The sequence below is a fragment of the Salvelinus namaycush genome, chromosome 31 (genome assembly GCF_016432855.1).
Source record: "Salvelinus namaycush isolate Seneca chromosome 31, SaNama_1.0, whole genome shotgun sequence".
Classification (NCBI taxonomy): domain Eukaryota; kingdom Metazoa; phylum Chordata; class Actinopteri; order Salmoniformes; family Salmonidae; genus Salvelinus; species Salvelinus namaycush.
The window spans coordinates 28,747,175-28,770,091 of NC_052337.1; the positions used below are offsets into that span (position 1 = coordinate 28,747,175).

Here is a 22,917-nt window from a genome sequence, read left to right on the forward strand (position 1 = left end):
TGGCAATAGGAAATGTGCTACCGTTGTTTTATATAAGGCCACATGTTGATCATAGCCTGATGGAAGAAAATAAACAGTGGTGTGAAGAAGCTAATGTAGAAACAATAGTGAATCGATATATTAGTACTCAGTTTTGTTCTTGCCTTGCAGTGTATACAGATGGTTCAAAGGATCATATGAATGGGAAAACAGGAGAAGGTGTATTTATTCTTGAGTTTGATGTTAATCTATGCAAGAGACTAACAAATTATGTATCGGTATATTAAATTAAGTGGTTACGATAATTGTTGGATTGCAATGGATATAGGAGGTGCAACCAAGAAGAGTAGTAATATGTTCGGACTCTGTATCAGTTTTGTGTAGTTTAAAATCTGGAAAGTCAGAACGTGAGGATTTATGGTTAGAAATATTTATGCTGTTGTTGGATTACAAAAGAATGGTATTGAAATTCAGTTCTGTTGGATTCCTGCTCATAATAGCAAAAAAGCATTGGAAAAAATATTGTGGATATACAGGTGCAGTTGGGAAGAGGGGAAATTAAAACATTTATTCTGAAAAATTGGTTAGATTGCTGGCAGAGACAATGGGGTGAAAGTAGTGAGGGCAGAAATGTTTATAGTACAAGGAAATCTGTACGGGAGGTAGTGTCATATAATGGGAATAGAAGGGAGGACGTTATGTTGTGTTGGATGAGATTAGGGCATACAGGATTTAATTTGTCTTTGAAATTGATAGGGAAACATGGTACTGGAATGTGTAATGGCTGTATGGTAGAGGAAACGTTTGAACATGTATTATTATTTTGTGAAATGTATGATGTAGAATGAGAGAGGTTGTTTGACAGGGTCAGAGAGGTTGGACTTGAATGTGGAGTGGGTGATATTTTGGGTGGGGGTGATGGGAGTAGAGAGGTTTGTTAGGGAAATATTTAATTTTCTTCAAAATTCAGGGTTAGTTAATTAAGAGAATATGGTGTTTTCGGTAGGTCGTGACCGGTCTCACACTCCAGTACAGTAGATGGCGGTGTATGCACGTATCAGTTGGTTGCGATTCGCCAATTAAAACTTAAAGAAGAAGAATATCACGTGACATGGGTCTATGAAGCACAACTCAACATACGTGTCTGTCATGGTGGAGAAGAGAGTTTGAAATGTGAAATTCATAGAATCTGAAATAACCATTTTAAATTTGCAATGGATATCGTGGTGTATTTGATTGCTGCAGCAATCCTTATTGTGTTGATCGTTTTTGCTGTGAAGGTACGAGGAAAAAAAGAGGAAGGTAAGGAGTTAACTGTAGCTACAAAGCGTTTGGATAACGACACCAATACTTAAACAGCTAACGTTAGCAATAGAGTTGCTATTCGTGTTTAACACTGGCTATTTATAGCGTTTAACCTAAGTTAAAAGTAGAGGTTGTTTGGGTGTTTATTTTTTTCCCTATCACTTGCTCGTCATGACCTGTCAGTTCTCAATGAAGCTAGCTACTGTTGTAGCTGACTAAGGAACATGTTGACAACAAGCTTATTTACGTTATTTCTCTTGCTATATTTAAGTCTCCCTCCCCTATTCTCTTCCTATACTTTCTACTAGTAAACTTAATCGAGTCTATCTGTGTTCCCATTATCTGCCTTCCCTGACTCCCTCCATTAACTCTTCCCCATGTCTCCTGCTCTTTACCTCTCTCCGCATATGTGCACTCGTTTTTGGCCTAAATTGACCCAATAATCTGTAATTGAAAATGGTCCCCCCCCTCTCTCCAGCTGATCGTGAACAGAGGCAGGATGTGTTGGCTCGGGTGGCAGCTCCTCGCCCGCAGGTGGCCGAGGAGCGTGGGGCGGGCATGCCCCGACGCCGTAGAAATCTCAACAGCAGGGTGATGGCCCAGAGGCGAGCCCAAAGGGACGCATCCGACAACGGTAACACATCTGACATGCACACACACACATGAGTATCACATGTGTTTCTACTGTGAAAATGAAGTTTGACAAATGTGTGAATGCTCCTTCAGAGGACAGCCCTGTAGAGGAAGTGGCTGTGGAGGAACAGGAAGAAGAGGAGGAACAGCAGTTCCAGGCCACAGGGAAGCTTGGAGCCAAGAAGCAGAGGAAGCTGGAGGAGAAACAAGCCAAACGGGCTCAGAGAGAGGTATTACCACTCTCTGGAACAACTGGAGAACAGTTCTCCATTGGAGATTGTCCATTATGTCATCAGTAGCATGTCAATCAACAGTAGGGCCGGGACGATACCAGTATCACAATACTCGTTAGTTTTGTGGCAAGGAAACAAAACATGAAGCGGATTTAACTTCTTTAGGAAAACAGCCCTAATGTTGGAAACAAATATCATTATGTTGTCATCCAGTGTCACATTTATTTTCCAAACTATAAGCACACAATATTTTACCCTGCTGGACATCTATGAACATTTGAACATCTTGGCCATGTTCTGTTATAATCTCCACCTGGCACAGCCATCTTGATCACCCCTCATAGCCTGGTTCCTCTCTAGGTTTCTTTCTAGGTTCTGGCCTTTCTAGAGTTTTTCCTAGCCATTGTGCTTCTACACCTGCATTGCTTGCTGTTTGGGGTTTTAGGCTGGGTTTCTGTACAGCACTTTGTTACATCAGCTGATGTAAGAAGGGCTTTATAAATACATTTGATTTGAATTCGATTTGATTTTACATACAGCAGTTTTTTTAAAGGACCAAAGAGTTTGATCTGCTTCTTGTTTTCCTGTTTGCCATGAACAAAAATATTGCCTCACAGCCCTAGTCAATAGTCTACAATGACTTTCTCCCCTCAAATGGCGTTCTCCCTTCAGCTGCACTGCTTCTTCTCTCAGCTGCACTGCTGTGATAGAACCAGGCAGGTGAAGGGCATCCACCATATTGCTTTGACCCACCCTGCATTTTCAAATCATTGTATTTTATGTTTGCAAGTGTTCTTCTTGGCGACTGGGTTTGATGCTGTGTTCCTCAGGCTGAGCTGGCAGAGAGAGAGGAAAGGAAGAAAATGCAGGAGCTCCGAGAGCAGGAGAGAAGCAAGGAGGATGAGAAAGAGAGACAACAGGAGCAGAAAGAGGTAATGAACACACACTATCTCACTCTTTTGAACACAGATGCAAGTAGACACATCACTTCTTATTCCCACTTTTGCACTCATTCCTTCTTTCTCCTATTATTATTTTCTGTTTAGGAGGAAGAGGAGCGGCGGGCCAAAGAGGAGCAGGAGAAGGAGGAGGAAGAGGAGTACCTAAGGCTCAAACAGTCCTTTGTCGTCGAGGAGCAGGGTGAAGCTGATGATGTCACAGAGGAAGAGGTAGTTTACTAGTGTATTCACATAGTTCAGTTTAAGTGGTTTAGGTGGCTGTCGACATGAACCCGTTTTTATCAAGTAGATCAGGGCTGGGCAACTGGCGGCCCACTGCCCCCCTTTTGTAGGCCTGCGGAGTGAGGGAGAAAGAAAGAGCGAGAACAAAAATATAAACGCAACATGTAAAGTGTTGGTTTCATGAGCTGAAATAAAAGATCCCATACATTTTCAATACGCACAAAAAGCTTATTTCTCTAAAGTGTTGTGCTGTATACAACAGGTGTAGTAGACCTTTTGTGCACAAATTTGTTTACATCCCTGTTAGTGAGGATTTATCTTTTGCCAAGATAATCCATTTACCTGACAGGTGTGGTATATCAAGAAGCTGATTAAACAGCATGATCATTACACAGGTGCACCTTGTGCCGATTGACAATAAAAGACCACTATAAAGTTTCAAGGGAGCGTGCAGTTGGCATGCTGACTGCAGGAATGTCCACCAGAGCTGTTGGCAGAGAATTTACTGTTAATTTCTCAACCATAAGTCGCCTTAGCAAGCTATTCTAGTCTAGCTTTTCCTGCAGTGGACTCCCAAGAGCTAAGGAGCATTTTTTTAAGGAGAAGCCAGTATTACCTGAAAGAGAGGTAGGCTAGGACATCCATTATATATACACTGCTCAAAAAAATAAAGGGAACACTTAAACAACACAATGTAACTCCAAGTCAATCACACTTCTGTGAAATCAAACTGTCCACTTAGGAAGCAACACTGATTGACAATAAATTTCACATGCTGTTGTGCAAATGGAATAGAAAAAAGGTGGAAATTATAGGCAATTAGCAAGACACCCCCAATAAAGGAGTGATTCTGCAGGTGGTGACCACAGACCACTTCTCAGTTCCTATGCTTCCTGGCTGATGTTTTGGTCACGTTTGAATGCTGGCGGTGCTTTCACTCTAGTGGTAGCATGAGACGGAGTCTACAACCCACACAAGTGGCTCAGGTAGTGCAGCTCATCCAGGATGGCACATCAATGCGAGCTGTGGCAAGAAGGTTTGCTGTGTCTGTCAGCGTAGTGTCCAGAGCATGGAGGCGCTACCAGGAGACAGGCCAGTACATCAGGAGACGTGGAGGAGGCCGTAGGAGGGCAACAACCCAGCAGCAGGACCGCTACCTCCGCCTTTGTGCAAGGAGGAGCAGGTGGAGCACTGCCAGAGCCCTGCAAAATGACCTCCAGCAGGCCACAAATGTGCATGTGTCTGCTCAAACGGTCAGAAACAGACTCCATGAGGGTGGTATGAGGGCCCGACGTCCACAGGTGGGGGTTGTGCTTACAGCCCAACACCGTGCAGGACGTTTGGCATTTGCCAGAGAACACCAAGATTGGCAAATTCGCCACTGGCGCCCTGTGCTCTTCACAGATGAAAGCAGGTTCACACTGAGCACATGAGCACATGTGACAGACGTGACAGAGTCTGGAGACGCCGTGGAGAACGTTCTGCTGCCTGCAACATCCTCCAGCATGACCGGTTTGGCGGTGGGTCAGTCATGGTGTGGGGTGGCATTTCTTTGGGGGGCCGCACAGCCCTCCATGTGCTCGCCAGAGGTAGCCTGACTGCCATGAGGTACCGAGATGAGATCCTCAGACCCCTTGTGAGACCATATGCTGGTGCGGTTGGCCCTGGGTTCCTCCTAATGCAAGACAATGCTAGACCTCATGTGGCTGGAGTGTGTCAGCAGTTCCTGCAAGAGGAAGGCATTGATGCTATGGACTGGCCCGCCCGTTCCCCAGACCTGAATCCAATTGAGCACATCTGGGACATCATGTCTCGCTCCATCCACCAACACCACGTTGCACCACAGACTGTCCAGGAGTTGGCGGATGCTTTAGTCCAGGTCTGGGAGGAGATCCCTCAGGAGACCATCCGCCACCTCATCAGGAGCATGCCCAGGCGTTGTAGGGAGGTCATACAGGCACATGGAGGCCACACACACTACTGAGCCTGATTTTGACTTGTTTTAAGGACATTACATCAAAGTTGGATCAGCCTGTAGTGTGGTTTTCCACTTTAATTTTGAGTGTGACTCCAAATCCAGACCTCCATAGGTTGATAAATTTGATTTACATTGATCATTTTTGTGTGATTTTGTTGTCAGCACATTCAACTATGTAAAGAAAAAAGTATTTAATAAGAATATTTCATTCATTCAGATCTAGGATGTGTTATTTTAGTGTTCCCTTTATTTTTTTGAGCAGTGTATATATATCTCAATTTTTAGAACAGGATTGTCTATTTTGGATAACATTTCAATGGCGTTGGGGAGAGCCTGCGCGTGCACTGATTTTAAAGTAACGATATTCGATATATATTAAAACTCAGCAGCTGCAATAATAAAAAAAAAATAGACAAGCATTCTGTTTTTTTATATTACTGTAGCGTAGGTTATGCTGCAGCAAATGTAGACCTACCTGTCACAATAAAAGCACATTTTACCATGAGATGATAGGTCTCCATGCATTGTGAACTGCGCTCCATACTAAGATGGGCTGTCTGTCCCCACCCTGAGGGTTGGTTCATCATGCAGAGGCTGTAGAGAAGCCACATTTAGACATCGCATGTAATTTAACAGTTCTGTTTCACACTGCTGTTCATGTAAATAATTTACCGGTTTCTTGCAGATATTTATCCTGGGAAAAGGGAGCAGTTTTGGGCGGTAAATCTCGGTAACCGGATTCCTGGCATAAAATCCCTATTTTATGTTAATGTTTGTTCTTCTTTTATAGTCACGCAACCTTCTACAAGAGTTCATCCAGTACATCAAGGTATGAGCAGGAACCTAACCAGAACCATATACACTGTGTACAAAACTTTAGGAACACCTTCCTAATATTGAGTTGCACCCCCCTTTTCCCGCAGAAAAGCCTCAATTCGTCGGGGCATGGAGACCCCCAGCTCTGCTAAAACCTTTGACAACTATGTGCCGTTTTCAAGGGAATGTTAAAACCAAATAGTTATAACATTTATTTAACATCATAACCTCTTGAAGAGAATAGTCAGAACTACACAGTTCTGATTATTCCACATTTAGCTCTATCATCCGAGTTATAGGCTATAGCAATTAACTGCATGCTTTTCATGATCAGTAAACCTCAATTGATCATGTCATTTCAGATGCGTGAGGATAGCCTAACCATTTTTTATTTTATTTATTATTTATTTAACTAGGCAAGTCAGGTAAGAACAAATTCTTATTTACAATGACGGCCTACCCCGGCCAAAGCCGGACGACGCTGGGCCAATTGTGCGCCGCCCTATGGGACTCCCAATCACGGCCTGATGTGATGCAGCCTGGATTCGAACCAGGTACTATAGTGATGCCTCTTGCACTGAGATGCAGTGCCTTAGACCGCTGCGAAACTCCTGAGCCCCATTTGGCGTATAGCTAGTTAAGCAAACAGCGTGTCATTTGGCTTGTATCTTTAGAGATTAGGCTTTTGGAAAGAGCTTGACATCAGCAAGTCCTCGTTCTGATAAAGTTGTCAGTTGGACTTATGTCATCACCACTAGATGGCAAGCAAATCAAACACTATTTGGATAAAGCCATCTAGTTTATCCCCTGAATGTTAACTTGTTAACTAACCATATTGACATGATCTGTTATTAGCTAGGTAGCCAATTTGACATCGTCCATTAATCAATGTAGCCTATCATGTCTGTCCACAGCAATTGTGATTAAACACTCTTAAAAACAATGTTGAAAAGGGAATAGTGTTAACTTCATTAGGTAGGCCTACGTTGGTTGGAGAAAAAAGTACATTACCACTACAGTGCATTTATGGGGCGGCAGTTAGCCTAGTGGTTAGAGCATTGGGCCAGTTGCTAGATCGAAGGTTGCTAGATCGAATCCCCGAGCTGACAAGGTAAAAAGCTGTCGTTCTGCCCCTGAACAAGGCGACCCATTTGTTCCTAGGCCATCATTGTAAATAAGAATTTGTTCTTAACTGACTTGCCTAGTTAAATAAAGGTTAAATAAAAATTCACAAAGTATTCATACCCCATACCCCTTGATTTAGTCCACATTTTGTTCTTACAGCCTGAATTCAAAATTGATTTAAATATATTTTCTTCCTCACCTATCTACACACAAAATCCCATAATGAAAAAGTGAAAAAAGTTTTTAGAAATGTTTGCAGATTTATTGAAAATTAAATAGATATCTAATTTACATAAGTATTTATGTTCAGGTGCATCCAATTTCCTTTGATCACCCTTGACATGTCACCACAACTTGATTGGAGTACACCTGTGGCCAATTAAATTGTTTGGACATGATTTAGAAAGAAACACCTGTCTATATACAGTACCAGTTAAAGGTTTGGAGACACCTACTCATTCAAGGGTTTTTCATTATTTTTACTATTTTCTACATTGTAGAATAATAGTGAAGACATCAAAACTATGAAATAACATGTGGAATCATGTAGTAACCAAAAAAGGGTTAAACAAATCGCAATATATTTTATATTCTTCGAAGTAGGCACCCTTTGCCTTGATCAAATCACATCAAATGTATTTATATAGCCTTCTTACATCAGCTGATATCTCAAAGTGCTGTACAGAAACCCAGCCTAAAACCCCAAACAGCAAGCAATGCAGGTGTAGAAGCACGATGACAGCTTTGCACACTCTTGGTATTCTCTCACACTCTTGGTATTCTCTCAATCATCTTCATGAGGTAGTCACCTGGAATGCTTTTCCAACAGTCTTGAAGGAGTTCCCACATATGCTGAGCACTTGTTGGCTGCTTTTCCTTCACGCTGTGGTCCAACTCAACCCAAACCGTTTCAATTGGGTTGAGGTCGGATGATTGTGGAGGCCAGGTCATCTGATGCAGCACTCCATCACTCTCCTCCTTGGTCAAATAGCCCTTACACAGCCTGGAGATGTGTTTGGTCATTGTCCTGTTGAAAAACAAATGATGGTCCCACTAAGCAAAAACCAGAATGCAGAATGCTGTGGTAGCCATCCTGGTTAACTGTGCCTTGAATTCTAAATAAATCAGTGTCACCAGCAAAGCACCCCACACCATCACACCTCCTCCATGCTTCACGGTGGGAACCACACATGCAGAGATCATCTGTTCAACAAATCTGCGTCTCAAAGACACGGCGGTTGGAACCAAAAATCTCAAATTTGGACGACTCAGACCAAAGAACAGATTTCCACCAGTCTAATGTCAATTGCTCGTGTTTCTTGGCCCAAGCAAGTCTCTTATTATTCGTGTCATTTAGTCGTTTGTTTGTAGCAACTGTGAAGGCATGATTCACACAGTCTCCTCTGAATAGTTGATGTTGATGTGTCTGTTACTTGAACTCTGTGAAGCATTTATTTGGGCTGCAGTCTGAGGTGCAGTTAATTGCCTATTTCTGAGGCTGGTAACTCTAATGAACAAATTGAACTATTTGGCCTGAATGCAAAACGCTGTGTGTGGAGAAAGACGGGTGTGAGCTGTGCCTGGTTAACACCATCCCTACCATGAAGCATGGTGGCAGCGTCATACTATGGGATGGTTTTCAGCGACAGGGACTGGGAGACGGGTAAGGATAGATGGAACAATGAATGGAGCCAAATACAGGCAAATCCGTAATGAGAACCTCCTTCACCGTGCAAACGACCTTAGACTGGGGCGAAGGTTTCCATTCCAACAGGACAATGTCTTGAATCTCATTTAAAATCTGTGGAAAGTCTTGAAGATTGCTATTCACCACCTAACTTGACAGAGTTTGAAAAAATCTGCAAGGAAGAATTGGAGAAAATCCCCAAATCCAGATGTGCAAAGCTGATACATGCGTACCAAAGATGACTCAAAGCTGTAATCGGCGCCAAAGGTGCTTCTACAAAGTATTGACTCAGGGGTGTGAATACTTATGTAAATGAGATATTTCTGTATTTTATTTTCTATAGATTTCTAAAAACATGTTTTTACTTTGTCATTATGGGATATTGTGTGTAGATGGGTGAGGAAAGAATCTATTTAATCAATTTTGAATTCAGGCTCTAACACAACAAAATGTGGAATAAGTCAAGAGGTATGAATACTTTCTGTTTAGCCAACTGTGCAACATTTCTACCGGTAGCTTGCAATGTAATATTTTAATTTTATTGCATTTTTTATTTAACTAGTCAAGTCAATTAAGAACAAATTCTTATTTACCAAGAGTCAAAAGGCCTCCTGCGGGGACCTGGGCTGGGATTAAAAATGTAGGACCAAACACACATCACAAGAGACACCACAAACCTACATAAAGAGAGACCTAAGACGACAACACAGCATGGCTGCAACACAATACGCGTAAACATGATCAGCTAACAGTACATCGGCAGTCGTGCCCTTCTTGACATGCAGAGCCCACAAAGGATGGGAAATTAACCTAAACCACTCACACTATCAGGTATAGTTAACTTCACTTGTATTTTAGATCACCCAAATGTCAACTTAATTTTTGCCAATATTAAGACAGATCGTGAGGCTATCGTCATGTGCAGTTGAAGTCAGAAGTTTACATACACCTTAGCCAAATACAATTAAACTCAGTTTCACAATTCCTGACATTTAATCCTAGTAAGAATTCCCTGTTTTAGGTCAGTTAGGATCACCACTTTATTTTAAGAATGTGAAATGTCAGAATAATAGTAGAGTGATTTATTTCAGCTTTTTTCTTTCATTACATTCCCAGTGGGTCAGTTTACATACACTCAATTAGTATTTGGTAGCATTGCCTTTAAATTGTAGCCTTCGACAAGCTTCCCACAGTAAGTTGGGTGAATTTTGGCCGATTCCTCCTGACAGAGCTGGTGTAACTGAGTCAGGTTTGTAGGCCTGCTTGCTCGCACACGCTTTTTCAGTTCTGCCCACAACTTTTCTATGGGATTGAGGTCGGGGCTTTTTTTATGGCCACTCCAATACCTTGACTTTGTTGTCCTTAAGCCATTTTGCCACAACTTTGGAAGTATGCTTGGGGTCATTGTCCATTTGGAAGACCCATTTGCGACCAAGCTTTAACTTCCTGACTGATGTCTTGATGTTGCTTCAATATATCCACATCATTTTATTCCTCATGATCTATTTTGTGAAGTGCACTCCTGCAGCAAAGCACCCCCACAACATGATGCTGCCAGCCCTGTGCTTCACAGTTGGGATGTAGTTCGTCAGCTTGCAAGCCTCCCCCTTTTCCCTCCAAACATAATGGTCATTATAGCCAAACAGTTCTATTTTTGTTTCATCAGACCAGAGGACATTTCTCCAAAAAGTACAATCTTTGTCCCCATGTGCAGTTGCAATCTGTAGTCTGGCTTTCTTATGGCGGTTTTGGAGCAGTGGCTTCTTCCTTGCTGAGCGGCCTTTCAGGTTATGTCGATTTAGGACTCATTTTACTGTGGATATAGATACTTTTGTACCTGTTTCCTCCAGCATCTTCACAAGGTCCTTTGCTGTTCTGGGATTGATTTGCACTTTTCGCACCAAAGTACGTTCATCTCTAGGAGACCGAACGCGTCTCCTTCCTGAGCGGTATGATGGCTGCGTGGTCCCATGGTGTTTATACTTGCGTACTATTGTTTGTACAGATGAACATGGTACCTTCAGGCGTTTGGAAATTGCTCCCAAGGGTGAACCAGACTTGTGGAGGTGTACAAAAAAAATTCTGAGGTCTTGGCTGTTTTCTTTTGATTTTCCCATGATATCAAGCAAAGAGGCACTGAGTTTGAAGGTAGGCCTTGAAATACATCCAGAGGTACACCTCCAATTGACTCAAATGATGTCAATTAGCCTATCAGAAGCTTCTAAAGCCATGACATCGTTTTCTGGAATTTTACAAGCTATTTAAAGGCACAGTCAACTTAGTGTATGTAAACTTCTGACCCTCTGGATTTGTGATACAGTGAAAAAATCTGTCTGTTAACAATTGTTGGAAAAATTACTTGTGTCATGCACAAACTTGCCAAAACTTAAACTATAGTTTATTAACAAAATATTTGTGGAGTGGTTGAAGAATGAGTTTTAATGACTCCAACCTAAGTGTATGTAAACTTCTGACTTCAACTGTATCTGAAATCACATGATCAATTGATGTTTACTGGTGATGAAAAGCATGCAGGTAGGCTATTTGCTGTATAATTATGATGATAGAGCTACAGTAAATGTCAGCTATTGTTTTGTATGGAATAATCAGAAATGTGTAGTTCTGACTGCTGTTCAAGAGGTGATGTGATAATATTATAACCAAATACTTAACATTTATTCAACAATCCCTTGAAAAAGGCACGCAGTTGTCAATGGTTTTAGCAGAGCAGGGGATCTCCTGGCCCCCCTACATGCAAGTCGATTACGCTGCACCTTATGTGACATTTTATTGTTAACAACGTATAGGTTTTTTACCCTCTATTCCTCTGGTTATCTCACAGGACTCCAAGGTAGTACTGCTGGAAGACCTGGCGTCACACTTTGGAATGCGCACACAGGTGAGTGGCAGGTGATGGCAGGAAAATGATCAAAGGGTGCCATGGACTATGATTCCTGCACTCAATGGTCTATTCTCATTTTGAAATATGTGTGTCAGATTGTGTTGTATCTCCACAAGGTTCAAGGTTATATTAGTGTTTTTTGTGGTGGTTGAGAGAAGGGAGATGATTGGTCATCATAACTAATCTTTGCTCACAGGATGCAATTGCGAGACTGCAGGACCTCTTAGCTGATGGTGAACTCACAGGTAAGGGAATAAAAGTGTGTGCCAAAATTAACATTATTTCTCTGAGTAAATGAGTACAGTCAGGCACTCTTGCTTCTCTGCTGTCTGACCATCTTTATTCTCATTCTTTTCTTCAGGAGTGATCGACGATAGAGGGAAGTTTATCTCCATCACGCCAGAAGAGTTAAACGCTGTGGCTCAGTTCATCAAACAGAGAGGGAGGGTCTCTATCAGCGAGCTGGCCCAGGCTAGTAACTCACTCATCAACCTCACGCCCGAGATACGAAACACCGCCTAATGGGGAATATACAGACACACACACACACATTGTGGACAGATTTTGCCGAAGCTAGAAACTCCCTCATCAATCTACAGTAAAACCTGAAATATTCAATGCTGCCAGATTTGTGATGCCAAACTCGGATAAGTAATGAAGCATAAACAAACACATTAGACAACACTCATGCTGGTACAGACTCAGAATTATAATTTCATACACTGAATTATTGGATTATATTGAGTGTTCTCATTATACTCAGTATACAGACTGTATATGAATAAAGTTGACATGTGAACTGGATTTTGGATGTTTCCTCTTTATGTATTTCCAGACCATATTTATTTGTATCTTAAACTTGGCCATACAATCACTACCCACAGTTATACCTTGAGTACGTTGCACATTATTGCATTCTTAGAGCAGATTTATGTTCCAGATTTCATAGCATATTGTTGATTCCTTGGTGGGATGAATATGAACCTGTCAGAGACAGGTAAATAATTGTACAGTATGCAAAAATACTAATTCACGCTTTGTTGGATTTGCTAGTTAATTACATAATGTCCCCGACTAATTGTTTGCACACCGTTGCACTCGGGTCGTCAGTAGTTACCACAGCCACAAAGTCATAAACCAATTTATCCTTTAAAAATATGATTTTACACCTAACCTTAGTGTCGTTAGCTTTATGCCTAACCGTAATCTTAAATGAAGACCAAAAGGCACATGATTGTTTTCAGGAAGTTTTACGATATAGCCTTTGTGGCTGTGGTAACTAGTGACAACATTGCACTCGTGATTGTAATTTCCGGTCATCCCGGAAGACTGTCTACGAGCCAGCGTTAGCCAAATGAAAGTTAGATAATTCCGTGCTTTGAATTGGCTTTAGATTATGTCGGCTCAGAAAAAACATATATTTAGCCACACCCGTGAGGCATTTATATACATTTAAAGAAATAGATTGTATGTTCGTGGATTTCCTTGTTTTCGTAGCTCTGGTAAGTAACGCTAGCCTAGCTATTTCCGAAAGAACAAGCTTGTGCAGAGTTATTATTGTGCGCGTGGATCTGAAATAGCAAGCGCATGCTAGCTAGCCTGCTTTAGTTACTTTATTGACAACTGATTCTCTTGAGTTAATTCAGGACACGAGATAGGTTGTACATGTGAAATTTCGCAATGCCTGACTACACACCCTTCAGAAAGTATTCATACCCCTTGATTTATTCCTTATTGTGTTGTGTTACAGCCTGAATAAAACATCTTATTCAATAGATTTTCCCTCATCCATCTGGACACAATACCCAATAGTGACAAAGTGAAAACATGTTTTTAGATTTATTTTTATTTTTATTGAACATGTCTAATTTACATAAGTATTCACACCCCTGAGTCAGTAATTTGTAGAGGCACCTTTGGCAGCGATTACAGCTGTGAGTTTCCATAGGTAAATCTTACATTTTCCACACCTGGATTGTGCATAATTTGTCCATAATTGTTTTCAAAATTCTTCAAGCTCTGTCAAATTGGTTGTTGATCATTGCTAGACAACCATTTTCAGGTCTTGACATAGATTTTCAAGTAGATTTAAGTCAAAACTGTAATTTGGCCACTCAGAAACATTCACTGTCTTCTTGGTTAGCAACTCCAGTGTAGATTTTTTAAATTTTATTTCACCTTTATTTAACCAGGTAGGCTAGTTGAGAACAAGTTCTCATTTGCAACTGCGACCTGGCCAAGATAAAGCATAGCAATTTGACACATACAACAACACAGAGTTACACATGGAATAAACAAAACATACAGTCAATAATACAGTAGAAAAATAAGTCTATATACAATGTGAGCAAATGAGGTGAGATAAGGGAGGTAAAGGGAAAAAAAAGGCCATGATGGCAAGTAAAACACTGGAATGGTAGATTTGCAGTGGAAGAATGTGCAAAGTAGAAATAGAAATAATGTGGTGCAAAGGAGCAAAATAAATACAGTAGGGGAAGAGGTAGTTGTTTGGGCTAAATTATAGATGGGCTATGTACAGGTGCAGTAATCTGTGAGCTGCTCTGACAGCTGGTGCTTAAAGCTAGTGAGGGAGATAAGTGTTTCCAGCTTCAGAGATTTTTGCAGTTCGTTCCAGTCATTGGCAGCAGAGAACTGGAAGGAAAGACGACCAAAGGAGGAATTGGCTTTGGGGGTGACCAGTGAGATATAACTGCTGGAGCGTGTGCTGCTATGGTGACCATTTTACATTTACATTTAAGTCATTTAGCAGACGCTCTTATCCAGAGCGACTTACAAATTGGAAAGTTCATACATATTCATCCTGGTCCCCCCGTGGGAATTGAACCCTGGTCCCCCCGTGGGAATTGAACCCACAACCCTGGCGTTGCAAGCGCCATGCTCTACCAACTGAGCCACACGGGACCAGTGAGCTGAGATAAGGCGGTGCTTTACCTAGCAGAGACTTGTAGATAACCTGTAGCCAGTGGGTTTGGCGACGAGTATGAAGCGAGGGCCAACCAACGAGAGCGTACAGGTTGCAATGGTGGGTAGTGTATGGGGCTTTGGTGACAAAAGGGATGGCACTGTGATAGACTGCATCCAGTTTGTTGAGTAGAGTGTTGGAGGCTATTTTATAGATGACATCACCGAAGTCGAGGATCGGTAGGATGGTCAGTTTTACGAGGGTATGTTTGGCAGCATGAGTGAAGGGTGCTTTGTTGCGATATAGGAAGCCAATTCTAGATTTAATTTTGGATTGGAGATGCTTAATGTGAGTCTGGAAGGAGAGTTTACAGTCTAACCAGACACCTAGGTATTTGTAGTTGTCCACGTATTCTAAGTCCGAGCCGTCCAGAGTAGTGATGCTGGACGGGCGAGCAGGTGCGGGCAGTGATCGGTTGAATAGCATGCATTTAGTTTTACTTGCGTTTAAGAGCAGTTGGAGGCCACGGAAGGAGAGTTGTATGGCATTGAAGCTCGTCTACAGCTTAGTTAACACAGTGTCCAAAGAGGGGCCAGAAGTATACAGAATGGTGTCGTCTGCGTAGAGGTGTATCAGAGAATCACCAGCAGCAAGAGCAACATCATTGATGTATACAGAGAAGAGAGTCGGCCCGAGGATTGAACCCTGTGGCACCCCCATAGAGACTGCCAGAGGTCCGGACAACAGGCCCTCCGATTTGACACATTGAACTCTATCAGAGAAGTAGTTGGTAAACCAGGTGAGGCAATCATTTGAGAAACCAAGGCTGTCGAGTCTGCCAATAAGAATGTGGTGATTGACAGAGTCGAAAGCCTTGGCCAGGTCGATGAAGACGGCTGCGCAGTAATGTCTCTTATCGATGGCGGTTATGATGTCGTTTAGGACCTTGAGCGTGGCTGAGGTGCACCCATGACCAGCTCTGAAACCAGATTGCATAGCGGAGAAGGTACGGTGGGATTCGAAATGGTCGGTAGTCTGACAGGTAGCACCGGACATGCTACCTGTCCCAGACCTGCTGTTTTCAACTCTCTAGAGACCGCAGGAGCGGTAGAGATACTCTTAATGATCGGCTATGAAAAGCCAACTGACATTTACTCCTGAGGTGCTGACTTGCTACACCCTCGATAACTACTGTGATTATTATTATTTGACCATGCTGGTCATTTATGAACATTTGAACATCTTGGCCATGTTCTGTTATAATCTCCACCCGGCACAGCCAGAAGAGGACTGGCCACCCCTCATAGCCTGGTTCCTCTCTAGGTTTCTTCCTCGGTTTTGGCCTTTCAAGGGAGTTTTTCCTAGCCACCGTGCTTCTACACCTGCATTGCTTGCTGTTTGGGGTTTTAGGCTGGGTTTCTGTACAGCACTTCGAGATATTAGCTGATGTACGAAGGGCTATATAAAATAAACTTGATTTGATTTGTTAACTTGGCAGATTTGGCCATGTGTTTTAGATTATTGTCCTGCTGAAAGGTGAATTAATCTCGCATTGTCTGGTGGTCGTCAGCTTTCCAGGTTTTCCTCTAGGATGTTTGTTGCCTGTGCTTCACTCCATTCTGTTTCTTTTTTAACCTGAAAAACTCATCAGTCCTTAACGATTACAATCATACCCATAACATAACACAGCCTTCAAGATGCTTGAAAACAATACTTTGGAGAGTGGTACTCAGTAATTTGTTGTATTGCATTTGCCCCGTAACATAACACTTTGTATTCAGGACAAAAAGTGAATTGCTTTGCCACATTTTTTGCAGTATTACTTTAGTGCCTTGTTGCAAACAGGATGCATGTTTTAGAATATTTTTTATTCTGTACAAGCTTCCTTCTTTTCCCTCTGTAAATTAGGTTACTATTGTTTAGTAACTACAATGTTGTTGAGCCACCCTCAGTTTTCTCCTATCACAGCTATTAAACTCTGTAACTGTTTGGCCTCATGGTGAAATCCCTGAGTGTTTTCTCTCCTCTCCGGCAAATGGGTTAGAAAGGATGCCTGTATCTTTGTAGTGTAAAGTGTATTGAATGGGATATTGAATGTCTGCTTTTTCCCCCTACCCATCTTCCAATAGGTTTCCTTCTTTGCGAGGCATTGGTAAACCTCCTTTGTCTTTGTGGTTGAATCTGTATTTGAAATTCACAGGTCAACTGGGGGACTTTACAATTATCTGTATGTGTGTGGTACAGAGATGAGGTAGTCATCTCATGCTTTTACTCCTGAACTTATTTAGGCTTTCCATAATAAAGTGGTTGAATACTTATTGACTCAAGACATTTCAGCTTTTCATTTTTAATACGTTTGTAAAAATGTCTAACATCATTTGACTTTGACATTATGGGGAATTGTGTGTAGGCCAGTGACAAAAATCTACAATTTAAATTCAGGCTGTAACACAATCAAATTTGGAAAAGTCAAGGGGTCTGAATACTTTCTGATGGCACTTTAGCTTGCTTTTCAGACAATATGCTGAACAATACACAATTCAGTTGTCGCATGACTTTTGTTTTTATTTGTGGCACTTGGTTATCCCTAGCCAAGTAAAACTCAACTCCACAATGTTGATGTGAACTACATTGTAGAGTTGAGTTTTACTTGGCTAGGTTATCCCTTAGCAGCAAGTAGCTAGCTAGTCTACATTTTCATCTTATAGTGGGTTAGTGCTAGTCTAGCTGCTGGTAAGTGAAGGGTTAAGTGACAGATGCCTTAATAATACCGAACCATTCCACAGATCTCTCACTTCCTCATTTCAAGTTTCCCAACTTCAGGTTTACAGTGTCAATGTTCTTACAACCTTCAACAGCATTCTGTGCTGCATCGGTATTTTTTGCATAAACTCTTCTTACTTCTTAGTTGTACATCCATTGAAGTCATATTATTACAGCTAACCATACACATGATTTGTCTGAAACAGTAAGAAAATCTAGTAAAACAGTCTAGTAAAACACCTTGCCTAAATGGTGACATTACATCTATGTATTTGGCAACTTTTGCAAATTCTCTGAGCAACAGTTGACTACAAATTGTTATGGATGGGGCTACATCGTGTCTCCCTTCCAGCCATGACTCTAGGCATGTCTCCGGCTGCGGTTTGCCAGTGCTTTACTTTGGTGTCCCTGTGCACGTCCATCGCTGACCCCAACTGGATCCAGGTCAGGAACAGTACTGACCCCGGAGGCAAACAAATCATCTATGGAGTGGCCTTCACACTGCACGCTGCCCAGAACCTCACTGACACAGGTAGGGAAGGGCAAGGCTGGACCGTCAAAGAAGAGATTGGTTGACATTTGTCTTCTATCTCTGCTACCACACAATCGTCATTTGTTTTGACAATGTAGAGTTCACATTTTCTACAGTTTAACTGCACCCACATATGTCTGGTTAAAGGCCTATGTACTGTACTCGTCCGTATTTCCATGTTTGTGATCTTAAACGTATTTACTTTCTGCTTATGCAGAAGCCTGGGAGTGTGGTGTGTGTTTATGTGTGTGGAGTTGACTGAGAGTACGTGTGTGTTCCCTTCCTGTAGGTCCTCTGGGTGGTGTTAATGGCTGGGGGATGTGGCTGCTCTATGCCCTGGCGGCTCTGTGCTACACTGCTGTCCTGCTCTCCAGCTCCTCCTTCTTATTGGACTTCTTGGGGACTGGGATGTCCCACCCTCGACTGGTGGTGTCACTCCACATCTCCACTGGTAACCTAACCTTTCTCCCTTTGTCTATCTCTCTCACTTTTCTTATTCTCTCTCTTTCTCGTTCGGTCTCAATTGCTGCCAATGTTTTTCTCTGTCTGTTTGTCTCTCTTTCTGAGGGCTTTATCACTATACTGTCATTTTTTTATTTTTTTAAATGTTTAGTTATTTAGCAGACGCTCTTCTCCACAGCGACTTACAGGAGCAATTAGGGTTATGTGCTTTGCTCAAGGGCACATCTGCATATTTTTTATCTAGTCGGCTCAGGGATTTGAACCAGCAACCTTTCAGTTACTGGCCCAACGCTCTTAACCGCTAGTCATAATTTGAAGAAGAATATACTCTCACAGGTCTCATAAAATATTAAGTGTCATAAAATGACATGAGTCATGTTTGCTGAGCCATGTTGACTTACATCACTCTGCAGTTCTCTCTGGGATTAATTAGTTTATCATCCTCTCGCTCTCTTTCTCCCTTTCCCTCCATGTCTCTTTTTCTCCCTTCCACTCTCCCCAGTCGTTTTCCTAATGTCCGTGCTGGGAGTGTGTGGGGCTTGCCTGTACGTCATCAGCGGCAACCTTCAGGAGGGCAAATTTGGGCTACTGTGGGACTGGGTAGGGGGCTGGACCTGGCCCGGGTCTGGGTCTTGGTCTCCTAGGCCTGGCACCAGAAGCCAAGGAGGGGCAGCGGGGATGCAGGCTTACCCAGGGGAGAGCTTCTACATTGCCATGCTGGGCCTACTTTTTTCCTGCCTGGCTCCTGTGATCAGCCTGAGTTGCCCGGGGCACCCCACCTCCACCCAGAGTGACTACACAGCCGTGGTGGAAGGGGACGACAGTGACACAGAGCCCCTCACCCCCAGGGAGCAGGGAGTGGGGCAGTCTGACGGAGACAACAGGGGGGAGGAGTGGGCAGGAGAGGTGTTCCCTGAACTGAATCAGGTGGAGGTGGGTGGAGGTGGAGACTGCTAAAGGGGGTTCTGTTTATATGTGTAGCCCAAAAGGTGAACTGTGGTTTGGTTCTCTACTAGAATACGAACCAGGATCACACATGGCCTGTAACAGACTTTATTAGACAGCAGTGCTGGCCTCTTCCCTGGTCATGTTTTGGTTCCTTTTAATACTTCACTGGACCGAGATAGTAGAATCCTGTCAGGAGCCAAAAAAGAGATCAGATACGTTTCCGAATGTTCTCGTAATGTTTGTCTGCCTAAAAACTTCCCTCTCGGGTCTGTGTGTACAGTTGAACAACATAAATAAAAAGAATAACATTATCTTTCCCTTGTGGGAGTTTAGGCCCAGAGTCTCCAACTTCACTTGACCAAGGTCAAGAGTTATTTTGCTTGCTGTGATGGTTGAAAAAGTGTGCCACATGTTTAAGCTATTTCTGTCTGTGTGACCAGGGCAAGAGTGTTATACAAATGATATGCTCTTTTCAATATAGTTGAACACGTGGCGTCACTTGCATGAAGGGATAGTAAACTCATCAATGGGAACAAGCTTTGACCCTGTTCCCATTACTGCAAAATAACCACTGGGGTATGTTCAGGATCAGCGAATGGTTTCAAACAGTTCAAAACCAGAAAATATGTTCAATTGAGCATAAGTTGAAATATAGCCCATGTTTGTACAATCACCTATTCTCCTCTTCTAGTTATAAAAATCCCTACAAGATGTTTTTTTTTTAAATTATTTTTGCAGGTTTTCTAACCTATGCATTATCTTAACCCCTTTGCACAATCTTTCATAGTGACACTTGAAGTTTCCCAAATGGAGGTCAGAAATCCAATAGATTATTCATAGATTTACCTGAAGTGTACTGAAACTAGAGTTTCCTTTGAGAAATTAAATTTAAAAAGCCCATTTGGCTATTATTGCCACTGTAGCTTTTATCATTTTTAATTGATGCACTATTTATTAATGCATGGATGTTTACTACTATAGGAAGAATTGAGTGTGGATATGACGGCTTGCCTTTCCACAACAGGTAGTGTAAATACATGGCTCTTGCCTTTATATGACTTGATATACTAATGATATTAAAATATGATGTATTGAATATTTTATGTATTCAAATGTTTCTGGTTTCATAAAATGTCGACACTGCTATTTGTCACTAGATAATACATATCACTGTGAAAATATATTCCAGTTTGGCATCTTTAGATGGTTACATTACAGCACAAACCACTCTATAAAGCAGGGTTATCCTGCTTGAAGGCAACCAATAAAACAAGCTCCTTGATGGTGTTTGGTTGCAGATGATGGTAGGACCATGGATATTGGCTAATTAATTAAGATAGCTAAGAGCCTGCCTAGAATCAGGTTTTCATTACCCACTTGTTTCCTGCACACAGATTAAGCCTAATCCTGTATTGGGAAACATGTTCAATTGAGATTCTCTTTTTATTTCAAGACTATGCTTAATCTGTGTCCGGGAAACTATTCCTCAATCTCTTCCTCAGGTACATAGGAAGACATTCCTTCTCTTATTCCAGGGTCACAGTCCCATCTCTATGAATCAGACTGTTCATTGTGATTGTTTGTGGTGTTATTTATTAATTAAACTGTTTTTGTGTTTAAGTGAAATGTGTGAATGCATTTTCTTCCTGTTCCAGAACAGAAGTGTCCAGTTCCTCTTATTCCCACTCATCTGTTTGTGTTGATATCTCATCTCTGACACTACAGCTTTATTTCCAACCAACATCATCAGGACATGATCTTAATCCAAAACCATGAGATCATCTAACACATTATTTTGCTTGCTGGTACGCAAATGACCAGGTATTAACTTAGAAATTACATGGTTAAATGATAATTACCCAGTAATAATCTACAGAATGAATTACTTGTTTTTTTTCTTTGGGATTCATTTAAACAAGCCCCCGCAATAGGTACCATTTGGTAATAGGTTATGAAATTGTGTGAATTATATCAAAGTACCTAACGCCATACTAATTTCCTACACTGGTGGTAACAGTACCATAAAATCAATTGCTACCCAAATTCACCTTGTGGGAACATCTTGGCATCAAATGAGACATCGAGTAGGGGTCTAGGGATTTTGTCTTAAACCAAATTTAAATCTGAACCCTGTCTGTTGTATAGAGTAAGTATCCTGGGGTATATGTGACTATATAGGGACTGATGACCTTCTCTCCTCTTCATGGACAGTCAGGTGGCTCTAAATATACCTCAACACGGTCCCACATGTCTTTCTGAATGCATAGGCAGGTTTTAGGGTTAGCCAAGCAGAAGGACTCTATGTGAACATGATGTCCCCTCTGTTAAGCAATGACTTCAGCAGATAAACCACTCATTGGTAAGTAGAAATAATCCGTTTCTTTCCCCTCCCTCCATCTTTCCCTCTACTCTGTCACATGAGTCCAGCCCCTTCTCCAATTGGACAGAAACCATTGCCATAGTAACCTTGACAAATTGTTGATGTCGCCAGTGAATTTGTGAATGGAGAGGAAAAATGCAGCGTATTTGAGGATATTTTAGTGGTGGTGTTGCGGTCATGGGTGAGTGAGTGGGATCCTGTGTGTACACCACACACGCATGCAGGTACCTGTGTGGACTTGCTAGCACTGGTTTACTGTACAAAAATATACGGGAAGTTACAGATTTTCATGTAGATAATTTGAAATGTGGTGCATTTCCAAAACATGTATTTATTTTGTAACCCTAATATTCACATTTTTGCGAGGTAAATCGGACATATTTTCAACAAAGCGCGTGTGTGTTTGCGCACGCGTGTACTTTATGGAGGCGGATGGAGGGAGTGAGAGGATGCTATTGGTAGCTCAGAGGGGCTGGGACGCGGTGAGAATTACTACAGTTAATTTCCACATGGAGGAGTGGAACGAGGGATGAGGAGAGAACGGACAGGGACGAGCCTACTAGTGGAGCTGTGAGATTGCTCTTTGTATACCTTCTTCCACTCCCTCAGTTTTCCTCTGACTCTCCTATTCTCCCCCTAAGTGACATTCAGCTATGGCGGCTCAGAAATTAAAAAAGAGGAGGAGAGGAGAGAAAGAACACTGGCGTTATTAAAGATGGATGTCAGATCCTGTTTCACTTGCGTACTTGAATGCGGTCCCTGTGTAGCCTATCTGGTCCTGTGTTATGTTTATGTGTAGTAGGTCAGTACAGCATGAAATGTGAATACATTTGTGTTTTAAATGTCCAGAGTGGGTGTGGATCACCATGCACCTGGCGACAACGGTCATATTTGCTTTAGTGCGTGTGTATGTACCATGTAAGTATTAATTGTTTTCTCTGCCAACCTGGCTCAGAGAGTGTATGTGTGTTTTTAGTCTCTTGACAGTCTTGTGTATCCCTCTACGACTGGCAAAGCGAGTTGCGTGCGTGCGTGTGAATTGTGTTGGAGTGGCTTGTGTCCAGTTCTGT

General features: G+C 42.0%; 2 protein-coding genes across 2 annotated transcripts; both read left to right on the forward strand.

The window, feature by feature from the left end:
• Positions 1-1,079: 1,079 nt before the first annotated feature.
• LOC120026243 (DDRGK domain-containing protein 1-like) lies at positions 1,080-12,643 on the forward strand. Its single transcript, XM_038971064.1, has 9 exons — positions 1,080-1,281; positions 1,763-1,918; positions 2,011-2,147; positions 2,981-3,082; positions 3,197-3,319; positions 6,100-6,138; positions 11,780-11,836; positions 12,036-12,084; positions 12,201-12,643. Exons 1-9 carry the CDS (start codon positions 1,194-1,196, stop codon positions 12,359-12,361), a joined length of 912 nt encoding a protein of 303 aa, XP_038826992.1. The 5' UTR covers positions 1,080-1,193; the 3' UTR covers positions 12,362-12,643.
• Positions 12,644-13,167: 524 nt separating this feature from the next.
• Positions 13,168-21,087, forward strand: LOC120025796. Its single transcript, XM_038970457.1, has 4 exons — positions 13,168-13,341; positions 17,878-18,057; positions 18,347-18,508; positions 19,022-21,087. Exons 2-4 carry the CDS (start codon positions 17,880-17,882, stop codon positions 19,474-19,476), a joined length of 795 nt encoding a protein of 264 aa, XP_038826385.1. The 5' UTR covers positions 13,168-13,341; positions 17,878-17,879; the 3' UTR covers positions 19,477-21,087.
• Positions 21,088-22,917: the final 1,830 nt, after the last annotated feature.

Excerpts from the sequence above, each read along its gene's own strand:
- LOC120026243 (XM_038971064.1), top strand. The coding sequence starts at position 1,194 with ATGGATATCGTGGTGTATTTGATTGCTGCAGCAATCCTTATTGTGTTG. Across the intron at positions 1,919-2,010 it reads AAGGGACGCATCCGACAACG|AGGACAGCCCTGTAGAGGAA; the intron begins GTAACACATCTG and ends ATGCTCCTTCAG. Across the intron at positions 3,320-6,099 it reads ATGATGTCACAGAGGAAGAG|TCACGCAACCTTCTACAAGA; the intron begins GTAGTTTACTAG and ends CTTCTTTTATAG.
- LOC120025796 (XM_038970457.1), top strand. The coding sequence starts at position 17,880 with ATGACTCTAGGCATGTCTCCGGCTGCGGTTTGCCAGTGCTTTACTTTG. Across the intron at positions 18,058-18,346 it reads CCAGAACCTCACTGACACAG|GTCCTCTGGGTGGTGTTAAT; the intron begins GTAGGGAAGGGC and ends CCCTTCCTGTAG. Across the intron at positions 18,509-19,021 it reads GTCACTCCACATCTCCACTG|TCGTTTTCCTAATGTCCGTG; the intron begins GTAACCTAACCT and ends CACTCTCCCCAG.